Source organism: Eptatretus burgeri, chromosome 7, assembly GCF_056783735.1.
Source record: "Eptatretus burgeri isolate ZD-2024b chromosome 7, Ebu_testis_v1, whole genome shotgun sequence".
In the NCBI taxonomy this organism is placed as follows: Eukaryota; Metazoa; Chordata; class Myxini; order Myxiniformes; family Myxinidae; genus Eptatretus; species Eptatretus burgeri.
Window position 1 is genome coordinate 9,746,290 of NC_140967.1, and position 14,472 is coordinate 9,760,761.

The 14,472-nt window shown below is 48.6% G+C and overlaps 1 protein-coding gene across 7 annotated transcripts in view; it reads right to left on the reverse strand.

Annotated features, from left to right (window-relative positions):
- Nucleotides 1-14,472, reverse strand: part of LYST (lysosomal trafficking regulator) — a 346,449-nt gene that overhangs the window by 151,936 nt on the left and 180,041 nt on the right. For all 7 annotated transcript variants that reach the window (XM_085887393.1, XM_085887392.1, XM_085887391.1 and 4 more), the window contains 2 exons: nt 5,010-5,165; nt 3-789 (listed from right to left, as the gene is read on the reverse strand). In XM_085887393.1, coding sequence (XP_085743519.1) covers nt 3-789; nt 5,010-5,165 — 943 coding nt within the window. The remainder of the gene's footprint in view (nt 1-2; nt 790-5,009; nt 5,166-14,472) is intronic.

Here is a 14,472-nt window from a genome sequence, read left to right on the forward strand (position 1 = left end):
ACTTGCACAAAGGTTCTGTAGCCATAGTCGTGTCACTGTCAACAGAGGAACCTGGAAAAAATCCTGTCATCCATTCTTCGTCAGAACTTCTCTCCAAAGGGCTCTTGGGGCAGTTTAACGTACCATGAGACACGCTTGGAAAGGCCAAGCCGAGGTCCCAATTTCGACTCAGCACATGTTGCAGCATTCTTGCACATCCTGTGCCAGCCTGCAAGCGGCTACTACTTTGAGTGTCACCATCTTCCAAGCTACGGTGCAACGATTCACTTCTACTACTGATTGTATCGGCGCTTTCAAATGAGCTTTGTCCACCGATTAAGCCATGTTCACCCCAGGCTCCATCTAGCGTGCCCGTGTCAAACGGCTGATGATCCTTCCTGATGAAACCTTGAAACACATCATCAACCTTGCTTTCATCAGCATTATGGGAAGTTGCGGTTGGCTTGTCACCAGTCTCACCATCAGACACCAAGTGTTTCAGATCAACTGGTCCACAGGGCTCCTCCACACCAGTTGTGCTGTGACAGTCAATTGTGATATCGACTTCATCACACAGTGTCTGACTTGATGCACTGTCACCATCACTGCTCTGGTGGTCTTGCCTAGAATCGTCATAGCCAACAACTGGCAAATTACCACACTCAGCCTCCACCTCTGGAAGCTCTCGCAAGTCGTCGAGGCTCGAGTCATGATGACGAATGGCCACCTGGCGCCGTAGCTTAGGGATGTCAGATGATGGTTGCACAGGAGATGGTGGAGAACCTTTGGGGCTCTTCCCCTTGGTCATTTCTGCACACCATCAAGCAAGAAAGCAAGCAACAGCACTTTCATATATATATATATATATATATATATATATATATATATATATATATATATATATATTTTTTGACATTGAATTTCAGTTGAAAGATTAATATTACAAACTTCAACAAGTACCACATGCGTACTGTGAACTCGACAGCTGACTTTCATCGTGCTAAAACCTGCAAAGATGGAACCAAGCTCTGCACCACAGCAACTCACATGTAAGATTGTGAATGTACAATACACAAAAGCTTATAATAAGGGAGGTAAACGTCAATAGGTAAAGCTATATGTTAAAGGCAGAGAATTCGAAAGTGAGTTTAAAATGCCAGAACAACTGACTGTGCGAACATAGTCGAGGTCATGGATCAACTGATGTGGACCAAAAACTGAGGTTGTGGACCCACCATTTGGAGAGGTTACAGCCTGAAAGGGTTGAAACCTCAATATGGAGTGGTACTCAGCTGATGATACAGCAATTCTGAAAATCTCTCACTCACAAGTTACTAAGGTTCTTACTTCAAGGCGAACAACTATTTTGAGTTTTAATAAAAAAGTTTCCAACTTCGCAACACTTAACCCTAACTCATCATTCTAAAATTAAAGAGGAATTGTCTTACATATCCACTGGTCTTTTGTTTTTCGAATAAAGAAATCAAAGAATGTTTTACGTAAAGTTTCTCGCAACCCATTTTATGAAAACTAGAATTGCCAATATAAAGATGTAAATTGAAGTGCAAGGAGTCAAAAAGCTTTTTCCCTTTTCAAAAAGCTCGATTCCAGTAGCTTCAGGAACTCATCACCGCTGATGAAAAGGTGCGACACTGGGTGGAAATTACACATTCATTTTTATGGAGCCTCCTCCCAACACCAAGTCCTCAACCGACTCCCCCTTCCCCAACTACTAGTTGCATCATTTATGCGGTTGCAGCCTTATCGCTGATGCAGTGCCCCAATAAAGGTAAGAGCAGCATTTTGTAATTTGGTCGGAGTGCCAGCAACGATTGCGTATTCTTTACAAAACACACCGTGGCAGACGAGGCTTGATGGGCATTCGATGGGCGATGCACTCTTTTGATGGAAAGCCCGACCTGCGATGCACGAGCATGACAGCTTAAACTTGGTTCTGGGATCAAACCCTGACTAGAAAGCTCAAAGATTATTGTTACCTCTGAGCTCTCCTGTCAGCCTGGAAACTACTAAGAAAAGGAGTAACATTCCTGCTCAACTTTGGTGGCACATAACAATTCCTTCACACCTAAAGCTAGTTGAAAGTGAAGGAGGATGGAGGATTCGTACGGATGATGACATTGGTAGAGGAGGTTTTTCATAAGAAAAATCATCAAACGTTTACATTTACATCTTCTGGATATATTTATAGCAAAATACAACCACTTCATCTCTTCTTGGGATTTCTCGAGGACTGAAAGGACTGAAAGTGAAACATTGGTGGAAAATATGCGCATGTGTTCCACTAAATCTAAAAATAAGCACAAACGCTTATTAACCAGATTCTCTTGTATGGTCATAGACATATGGCTACTGTTATATTGCACCGCTGTCAGCTATGTCAGTGGAGGGAGGCAACATAGTGCCATTGAGTTAGCCAGACTCTATATATAAGGCATTGCCTCTCACATCCCACTATCCCCTTCCCAGCTGCAAGTCCACATAATAGCCATGAACTGTTAAGTCTGCACAGGTTTCTCGGTGAAGTAAATCGACCAAAAGGTAATTATATGTTGACAGAACTGACTGAATAGTTTGTGGATATGTATTGTTTTAACTTCCAGTACGTGTGCGCACCAACAACTCTGAGCCTATATGCACAACCAGTATGCACAGCAAAAATTTACACAACTCGAAATTGCATGAATATCGATATGTCGAGAATTTCGCATGCACTGTCCAGAAACAAAAGCTCTTACGTGCTGTGGTTGCAACGTTTACTGCACTTAGACATGATCTGGCAACTTGCATTTATATTGTTGCGAATTTGGAAGCTTACTGCACACAACAGCCAGGTCCTATAGATCAGTTATATCGGTAAGTATGTGTTTCTAGGTTGGGTCCCATCCTATGTTTAATGGGTGATTAATTGTACGTGTGCTGTGAATTATTTTATAGTTAGGATTTTTACACCACCAACAACAACAACGCCCATCTTTGCTTCTTCACCACCAACAAGGACAACAACACCCATCTTCACTTCTTCACCATGCGCATGCGTGTCAAGCACAGCCGTGGGCGGAGTCCAATGTGCCAAGCGGGGTTTCCTTGGACGTTGGCGTCTTGAATTTTGCTCCAAATACGGGCATGGCGCCCCTCTCAGCCAATCGGAGGGGTGCGAGCACGTCTGCCACCTCTCGACCAATGGGGAGCCAACGCAACATGTTGCTGTTCGACTTCCTGGTCGAGGGGCGGAGACATGAGCACCACCCCCCGACCAATCTCGGATGGCCGGGAGATCGCCCGACACGCCTGTCCAATGAGGAGAATGACACAAGACGGATCCCTCCCACCTGTCAAAAAGGAGGGATATAATTGTGTGGGGGGACCCAGTGAGAGAGTCGGAAGGTTCGTTGGTTGGGTGCTGAGGGAGTCGGAGGGTTCGTTGGTTGAGGCTGAGAGAGTCTTCCCGCCGTGGATCGTCGCCTGTTCTGCTGGTGGAACGTGCCAGCGCCAGAGGATACCCTCCGTACCTGGTGCTTGGAGCGGCATCGTGTTGTGGGTTCGAGTCCCGCCGGGCCCGATCAAGGACCGCACGAAGCGGGAAGGTCCGAGCCAGGCTCTCACCTCCAGCTCACCTTCCCTCCGAGCTGGGGGTATCAATAAAGGCCACGGCCATCGTGTGTGTGTGTGTGTGTGTGTGTGTGTGTGTGTGTGTGTGTGTGTGTGTGTGTGTGTGTGTGTGTGTGTGTGTGTGTGTGTGTGTGTGTGCCCCTGGGCCCCGTCTGTTAAGTAGAATTGTGTAAGTGCTTTCCTTTGCCTGTGCATTGCATTCCTTTTATTCGGTTAACTCTGCCTTGTTGCGTGCTTCTCTGCCCCTATTGTAAATAAATACCCCTTTTGTTAAATGTTCCAGTTCGTTTCTGTGTTTCTTTCATTGGCTTAGCACGGTGTGTGTTGAGAAATAGCGAGGCAGTAAATTGTTCATTTGGACCAACAGGCCTTGGTAACCTCCGCTCAGGTTACACACGGTTCGGGCACGGTAACGGCTCTTCCCGCCCGAGGTCTGTCGAGGGTGTGAACTCCCCGGTAGCTTTGCCGCGTGGGTAATTAGGTATATTGAAGTTTGGCAATTAACCCTACCCCACGCGGTGGAATTATTGGTGATTCATGGTCCTGGAAGGGACCTGTGCCTTTCGGACTTATCCGAGGGTCACGACCTAAATTCCGGTGTTTTCGGTGGAGCTGACTCTTCTGCTCCCTCTAGCGGCCGTGCTCGCCACCGATACCCAGCCCCGCAACAATATATAGACAGATAGATAGATACGTATATAGATAAAGAGATATATAGTTCTTCGTTATTCATTCCAACTTAGAAACTCTACTTTTCATTATTCAATGCTCGGCTATTGACTGGTCCTCAAAAATATTATCTTAATTTGCTCACTTGTCTGATATTCTCAATGTAAGTAGCTCTTCTGTGCGTCTTTTTTTCTGTTAACGAAAGGCAATTCTAAAGAAATACATTATTTTACACTTCAAACCATCTCCACGGTGAGTGCGAAGACACAGCAACAGGATATCCCCAACATTCATGGAAACAAGTGGCCAACTCGAGCGCATAGCGACCATTCATATAGCCGGGTCACAATTGGTCATGAACATTTCCACACCTTGGACACGTCTATACTCCATTGCAGGGTGCTGATTAAGCAGTCCTCAAGCAAGACAGGAGTTTACAATTTGATCAGTGGACGTACACACATTGGCCTCGTCTTTGAAAACAATAGGATTCTAAACACCCATCAGGAGATGCTAGCAGACAATACAAGCTGTCATCACCTCCACAGAATAGCACAATGTTTGATGCAACGCCCTACCTGCGAAGTCACAGGATGACTGTTTATCGTTTAGTTTCCACGTGAGATCACACAAAGGACCTCACACATCAACATCAAAGCTGTGGGACACGATCAAAATGCAAACGGCGATAACAGGTAAACAAGTGGGTGCTCAAAAGCTCAAACACTCACCTGCTGCGTTTGAGGAGGATGGGAAGAGCGGGACTTTCGGAGATTCAAAGGCAAAGCTGAAACTTGAGTCGGGTGTGTGTGGAGCAGTGGCCTGAGGGGACGATTGCTTTCTTAATGCATTGATGGCGCAGAGCTTCTCTTCAACAATGCGGCCGTCTGGATAAAGAAGCAATACAAAACAGAACACTTTAATTGTTGGATCACAATAACATAAAGTCACCCATGGCATTGCACATATGGTGACAGGGGTCAGTCCAGAATGAAGCCGCACACATTTCAGTGTTCCGTGAAGCATTCAGCGACAGAGATGGATATGTTGTCCCTTTCGGTTTTGGCATTCATCCTATTCCCTCCGACATCAATTGGTCCATAAAAGATGTTGATGTGCACCAGGTGGGTAAAGATGGTTTCATTTGCAGTGTACGAGGAGGAGGCAATCACGAAAATAGTGTTTTAAGGAAAAATGAGGATGAGCCAGTCGATTGAGGAAGTCAGACTCCTTGGTGGATTGAAGATGACAACCCTGATAAAACACCTGTGCTTTCAACAATTTACCCGTCTCCAGTGAGAGACTTGAATGATGTAATCCACCCAGAATTCTTGGAGTGCATGTACATAACCCCTTGAGAAGTAATGTTGATCAAGGCACGTTTCTGTGTTTTGCGCGTGCGACATGAGCATTGTGAGGTAAAATGGCACACGAAGCTTCCAAAAGAAGCCAAAAATACTTGCAAAAGTAACTGAGAGAAAGGGTTGTGCCTCGACACAACGAAGAGTTGGAGAACTTTCTCAGCTCGCCCAAATAATTAATCTTGAAGCATTCCGTACTGCAAAATCCCGACAATGTGGGTGCTAGGCCCGAGGGATCGTAGACGGGTTCTCACAAAACCTCCGATGATCCCTGCCGGTGAGTGGATTTGGAAACTTGCGGGAGGGCCTTGGGTGAGCATGGAAGGCTTGGTAATTTAGGAAAGATTATGCCGTAGATCATTACCGACTATTCGACGAAGGACATCTTCACGACGTGGAAATACACAAAGCTTGTGCCAGCTATTACTTACATGGGAGCTGGATGGACCAGGCAGACTTCCATGAGGGTGATACCGGATCTTATTTGGGTGATTGTAAACACCAATGGGAAGATATCTGAGGTTTGTGAATGCACAGGGCAAGTTCAAAATCAACTTTTAAAATGATGATTTTATTATTAATCATGTTGGGGGGTGGGAGGAATGGGAGCTATGAGGGCTGTTATAAATACATTGCTTGTCTGGTTCTGGGGTCACAAGATAAATTACACTGCATTTTAACATCTATTGCTAAAAGGAGAGGTTTGTGTGTTTGTGTCTGTTTGTCAGTTGCGTTAACAGGAAATGGGAGGAAACCAATTCCTCTCATCCACTGATATTTCTCGTATTACTATATTTCTGTGAGTCCCATTTTCATTCAGGAACAGAACAATTATGGTTAACCATCCTGAAATTGCCACTCTTCTGTCTAAATGCTGAAAAATATATTTAAGATACGATTTGAATCACAGATTTCAGGCCAGCAACGGCAGGTTAACATGTCTGGTGAGCAGAACAGAGCTGATAAAAACACACACACACACACACACACACACACACACACACACACACACACACACACACACACACACACACACACACACACACACACACACACACACACACACACACACACACACACACTTCTGGTGAGTAGTGGGCAAGACACTAGGGTTGTGTGTTTGTATATATACACCGATGAGCCAAAACATTCTGACCACCTGCCTCATATGCTGTTGGTCCTCCGTGTGCCGCCAAAACAGCGCCGACCCACCGAGGCATGGCCTCCACAAGACCCTGAAGGTGTCCTGTGGTATCTGGCACCAAAACATTAGCAGCAGATCCTTCAAGTCCTGTAAGTTGCGAGGTGGAGCCACCATGGATCGGACTTGTCGGTCCAGCACATCCCACAGATGCTCAATCAGATTGAGATCTGGAGAATTTGGAGGCCAGGGCAACACCGTGAACACTTTATATTCCTCAAACCATTCCCGAACAATGTGTGCAGTGTGGCAGGGCACATTACCCTGCTGAAAGAGCCACTGCCACCACAGAATACCATTGCTATGAAGGGGTGGGTGTACCTGGTCTGCAACGATGTTGAGGGAGGTGACACGTGTCAAATTGACGTCCACATGAATGGCCGGATCCAGGGTTTCAAAGCAGAACATTGCCCAGAGCATCACACACACACACACACACACACACACACACACACACACACACACACACACACACACACACACACACACACACACACACACACACACACACACACACACACTCCACCGGCTTGTCGTCTTCCCACAGTGCATCCTCGTGCCATCACTTCCCCAGGCAAACGGCGCACACGAACACGACCATTCACGCGATTTAAAAGAAAACGACTCATTGGACCAGGCGACCTTCTTCCACTGCTCCAAGGTCCAGTTCCGACGCTCGCGTGCACATTGTAGGCACTTTTGACGGTGGACAGGAGTCATCAAGGGCACTTTGACTGGTCTGCAGATACGCAGCCCCATACGCAGCAGGGTGCGATGCACTGTGGTGGAAGGGTGCGATCCACTGTCGCTTCGGTGGAAGGAGACACAGGTGCAGCTGGAGGTACGAACTCCGAAACAGGAACCTCCTCCCCCCGACACTCTAATCGGCTCGGCACAGGACGTCCAAGGCCACTGGCCGGCGCCAAGACGTGTGCCCTGCCAACCACTGGCAGCGCTGCACCGGTATACGTGTGCAATGCGAGGGTAGAGCTGAAAAGACGTAGACCAGGGAGTGCACGAGCGGTGCGCCCGCTTATGAGCGACACCGCCGCTCCGGTCTCAACTCGAAACACAATCGGTATCCCGTTCACCCCGACCTCCACTGTCATTGGTCTTGTCACCTTCGGACCAATTGAAAACAGGCTCAACGTCAGATGCATCTCCTGCTCCGGGCCGCCGGGATCGCTATGCCCAGGCAGTAGGTCTCGACCCGGGACGTTGGCGTCGCTTTGCACACCGCCATCCATGACCGTTATGATGGCCAATGACACTTGGCACACACACCGTAGATGTCCCTGAGTGTTCAGACGGCCGTCCGACTGACCGCGTTGAAATGTCGGGTCACGACCCGCACCGAAGACTGTGCGTGCAGCTGTGGGCACTTGGTACACCGCGTGGACCTCTGGATCACCTGTCGCGCTCTGGTTATCGAGGCTCCGGACATCTTTCAGAGTCTGTGCAACGGCCGACGCCGCTTCTGAGTTGAATGTAATGTCCTCGTCCTTTAGCCGTGGCATTGCAGAAACCATTCCCGAGGCTTGCAAATCGGAAATAAAACGATCTCCGAGCCCGGCAGCCGTTCACGCGACGTGAATTTGCAGGCGCCGGCATTATGCCTCACCCGTGCAGCGAAACTCGCGATGCGCTTCCCTGAGCTCCTCGCCAGGTGATCGAACTCACACCGCGCGAACTGCGCCGATTTTCCCGGCGCTCCGTGCGCCCTACAATCCAATTGCTTCGGCCAAAGACTCAAAGTCAACACCGAGGAAAACCAGGCACTCTGCACGCGTCGATCCGAAACAGCCTCGTCGCCAATGTAATGTCCGGAGAGCAGTGAGGCACGTAGAGTCATGAGGGTTGCCGTAACTCTGTTTATTGCGTGTCCGGATGTACACTACTGTAGACTACCACACGCCTCTAGCGGCGCGAACAACTATATGCATTGCGGACACATGACTACCAACACCACTCCTCCATGCCCCCACAACGCTCTCCGCATTGTGCTTTGCACGCGTATGCCAATACGCCACAATTGTGACATTCCTCCCGTGACCACCATTAAAATTTTTTGTGAATTGTGCCACAGTAAACCTTCTGTCGGTTCGGAGCAGATGGGATAGCCTTCGTTGCCCTTGCGCATCGATGAGCCTTGGTTGCCCAACACCCTGTCACCGGTTTGTGGTTTGTCCCTCCTCCGACCACTGTTGGTGGGTACTCACCACTGCTGACCAGGAGCACCCCACAAGCCTTGCCATTTCAGAGATGCTCTGACCCAGTCGTCTGGCCATAACAATTTGGCCCTTGTCAAAGTGGCTCAGGTCTTTACTCCTGCCCATTTCTTCTGCATCCAACACATCAACTTCAAGAACTGACTGTTTACTTGCTGCCTATTATATCCCACCCCTTGACAGATGCCACTGTAACAAGATAATCAATGTTATTCACTTCACCTGTCAGTGGTCATAATGTTTTGGCTCATCAGTGTATGTATATATGTGTATATATATATATATATATATATATATATATATATATATATATATATATATATATATATATATATATATATATATATATATATATATATATGTATATATATATGTATATATATATGTATATATATATATATATATATATATATATGTATATATATATATATATATATATATATATATATATATATATATATATATATATATATATATATATATATATATATATATATATATATATATATATATATATATATATATATATCTGTGTGTGTATATGTGTATATGCATATGTGCACATGTGTGTGTGTATAGGTGTACGTGTGTTTGTGTGTATGTTCACGCGTGTGTATGTACGTGTGTATGTATATGTGTGTGTGTATGCTTGTGTGCGTGCGTGAGTGCGTGTGTGTGTGCGTGCATATGTGCATGTATGTATGTATGTATGCATGTATGCATGTATGTGTGTGCATGTGTGCAGATGTACATGTATGTACGTGTTTGTAAGTGTGTATGTATGTATATATGTATATGCATGTGTGTGCGTATGTGTATGTGTGCATGTGTGTGTATGTACGTGTGCGTATGTATGCGTGTGTGTATGCGTATGTGTGTGCGTATGTGTGTGCGCATTGATGTACGTATGTACTGTGCTTATGTATGTATGTATGTATGTATGTATATATGTGCGTGTGTGTATGTATATATGTGCGTGTGTGTATGTATATATGTGCGTGTGTGTATGTATATATGTGGGTGTGTGTGTGTGTGTGTATGTGTGTATGTGTATGTATATGTGTATAAATATGTGTATGTATATGTGTGTATATATGTGTATGTATATGAGCGTGTGTATATATATGTGTGTGTATGTGTATGTATATGTGTGTAAATATCTGCATGTATGTGTGTGTATTGTTGCGAATTCGCGCCCGCGGCCTCGACTCGAATGGCGGCCGCCTCGCCCACCGGAACGAACAATTCAGTCGTGACCCTCCCGGAACAACGCCGGGAGCTCGTCACAAGTGGGGGTTTAACCTCACCACGATCGTGCCAATTGCCCACCCGCGCAGGATAGGGTGGCTCGCCAAATTCGATCGAGCTAAGTACCTGCGCGAATGGTCGACCGGGCGATCGTACCACGCCACAGACCGACTCCGGACACGAACCGATTAAGCGGTCGGTTCCGTACTCCAGTGATAACCGAGCAGTGTTATCGACAGCCTTGACGGTTCCGATTAATTACCGGGCTGTTGCACCCACTACAAACCCCTTACATGATGCAAGATGGAAATTCAAACGAAGGAAAGGACACAGTGAAACGGGGAACAAGTTCACACAAGCACGTTTAATTCACACAGACGAGCACAGAAGGCACGTATTTACAGTCACAATAATCAAAATGCACATATAAATCAAAAGAAGAGTTAAAACCGAATACGCGTACACACGGCAACACTTAAACAGTTCTACTTGTCGGACAGGCACCACCCACAGTCATTTACACAAACCCAAAGAAAAGAAAGGACTTCCCTTGGGGCGGCCGTCGAGTCCTCCTCCCACGACTTCCACTCCGAGCTCAGTCTCCTTCGCTGTCCTCCACTGCCGACTCGACCAGACTCGACGACGACACAGCTCGACTTCAACGAGCTCCTCGGGCTCCGTGAGCTCCACACCGACGCAGAGACACTCGACCCGACAACACAGCTCGGCGATGACCCAACAACGACTTCAGACAGAGGCGAGTTTCACGAGTCAGGGAGAGAGCGAGAGGAAGAGGGAGGGCGCAGGAAGAGGGAGAGCGCAGGAAGAGGGAGAGAGCAGGAAGAGGGAGAGAAACGCGCCCCGCCCGTGTCAGACTTTTATAGCGCAGGGCTCCGCCCTTCACGGCTCCACCCTCCTTCGAGAGGGTTCTCGAAAAGGGACGTTCCCTCACCCCGACAGCCTCACGCTGTCCATCCACCAATCGGCGGCGAGCCACCTTTCCCCCCTTCCCTCACACCAAGTGCGGGGAAGAATGGCGGGAAAAACCCACCAGCATCCTTGGCGGTTTTTGTTCGTTTGAAATCAAAGATAGAGAAAGAAAAATGACCAACTGGAGGATCGCAGCCCGAATGGATCACATAAATTCCATCTATACAACGGGTTTGGGCGAACTACACATGTACCTATCGAGATATCTCACCAGAGGGCCCTTTATGGTGTAATGCGAATTTCCACAGCCGTAACACAACCCCCTCCACTTTTTACAGACTCGTCCCGAGTCGTCAAATTCTCGTGTGACATCATGTGTAGTTCTCCCCTAGTATGTTTTACATACGGATCCCTGAGTGCGACATTCAGTGGATTTGTGTCCCCAAAATAAATAACCTGAGGGCTGAGTAACGAACTAACAAACACACTCATTCAGACGACTTAAATAAAATTGCCGGCGCTAACACATACATGCCGGGGGCGCACTCATATTTACAGTACATCTTAACACCTTTCAAAATTTACACTAACTATGGCCCAGGATCAATGGACTCTGCAGGGAGCAAAACAAAAGTCAAAAGAAAACCGGTGCACGGGCCGCTACTGCAGGCCCGTGTTGTAGCTGCCAACAGGACAGTTCTTGCAGCTTGCAAACTGTTGCCTTCACGATGATCCCGGCACGCATGGAAATGAACAGGGGGGGGGGGGCAAATCAAAACAGAACGGGGCTGGTGGAGATGGGCAGTGGGCATGGCATGGCAAAGGCAGCAGGCAAACACAGCCTGCAGAACAAGGCCGTTGCAGGCAAACATAGCCGGCAGACGATCCGACCGGCACAGGCCTTGCAGAAAACAGCTGCAGACGATCCGGCCGGTACAGGCCTCGCAGCGAAACAACAGCCGATGAAATTGGCCGGCCTCCCGCCTTGAAATGGAGGTCAGTGGAGGGAGTGCGGTGGTGCTGGCCACTCAGAAGGCGGGCTCGGACCTATCTACCTGTCTCCCTCCCACCTATCGCCTTTGCCTGTCACTGTACATACCCACTCCCTTAATTTGTAAAACCCAATTTAGCCCCAACTTATTTTTTTGTTGTTTTTATATATTTTTTACTCTTCCCCACTATAAATCGTCCCCTAACCCCCTATATGTCTCTGTTCGGCTAACCTATCGTCCCCGAGCCGACTCCCAACCCCTACGTTCCCTTCCCGGAGGGGAATGAGGGAGGGCTAGCGTCCTGCGTCGAGGCCCAACTCAAGCATCAGGATGGCCTCCTCGGACCTCAGCGATCTAACGCAAAGTGGGTCCAGCGGCCCACAACGCGAGCGAAGGGATGGATGGTGGGGAGGGGTACACTTCCTATCTACCCTAACCATTAACTCTTAAACTTCCCCGGGCTTTCAACAAGCACCTCCCACTTAAGCTATTGGTTCTAAAAACCTAGATTCCCGTCGCCTGTGTTGGTGTCCTTACAATTTCGGGCCTCGCCCCCCCCCCCAATTTTCTCTCCGTGCCCTCACACGGTCTCATGGCTGGGACGCGTGGCTTCCTTGGCAGGCACGACCCTCTGCCGATTCTCCGACGATGGCACCCCCGGGCACTACACTGCCTCCGAGCCTACCAGCTCCCTAAACACCGGGGAGTGCCCTCCCTGGCGACTCCCCTGAAATGCTCACGTGGCAGGCTGGCGCCCCGGGCCCCTTCCCTGGGTGCCCGTGCCCAATGCACTGTCCACGCGGCTAACGACGCCCTGGGCCCCCGCATCATGCGGGCGCACCCATGCCCACTACGCTATCCTGGCCCCCCATGGGTCCTTGGCCGACCACGGCCGACTAGCCCGGTGCCGGGGGTACCCACTGAGCGATACTCACCTTTCGCAGCCACGCTCCCAGCCCGTCAACAGGGCTCCTGCACCCCTCCAAACGGGTTTCGAGCCTACTTTCCCACCAACAACAAAACGACCTCCATTTTGTCAATTTAACAAACCCACCAACTCACTCTACACTGACCCCGGGGTCCCTTGGGCGGGAGTCACTCCTCCCCCCAATCACTCATCGCACCATGCATTCCACATTCGCTCCATACACACAGACCCACTGGCCTCAATCACTCAACAAGCACATTTCCGCTCTTCTCAACTCACACATCGCTGAACTCAGCCATCCTTCTGACTACTTCCCTTAACTGACTCATGCTCCCACGTCGTCCATTAAACTATAGCACGTTCCTTTTAACACTACGTAGCTAAGCTACGTCCCCTCTACACATCCAACGTCTGTCTCTGTCCTCTAGTCCAAATATCCCCTTTTCCATCCTAAATCTAAACTGCAATCCCTCTACCTAATCCATTCCACGGGCACCATGAGGACTTACCCCTGCCCCATGAAGCCGGTCTAACTCGCACTAACCCTTCCCCCTAACTAGTGTCCATCCTGTGCCCTGGCAGAGGGGTATTCCACCCCATGCCCGGGAATCCTGTTCACCCGAAAGCGAGGCTTGCTATTTTTTATATATATATACATATATATATATATATATATATATATATATATATATATATATATATATATATATATATATATATATATATATATATATATATATATATATGCGCAGCACCAGCGCGGCAATTCGCAGCCGCGCACCTGTGGCGTGACGTCATGGCAGCTGTTCACGTTCCTCGTCCCTCTTGGACGGTACCATCCGGCAGGGATTCACCCTCCTGCCGGATTCCAACCACACGTGCCATGACGCCACCCTGCGCATCAAAAAAAACACAAGCCTCGCATCTCGAGGGGTTCCCCATGCGAACACATGTGCTCTGCCCGTTGGAGCTTAACACACCCGCCCGCGTGGAGAACCCATCCGGTCCAAATCCGTTATCCTGCCTAAACTTTGTCCGTCGCGGGATCGGCAACATTCACCACACTCGTTTCTGGACCGGGCTTCACTACCGCAAGCGAGCACGTGGCGGCCTCGTGCATTGCACGGCACGAACCTCGCGCTGGCCGCTGGGTGAACCCGGCGCGGTTCCCAATACATCTACGGCCGCTACCCGGCTTTTGTCCCTCTGTCGCCGTTGTCGTCTCCATTCAACCCATGCACACCTGCGTGTCACGACGCTCATACTCGACTCCATCACACTCACACCGGGAGACGCGGCTGCGTGC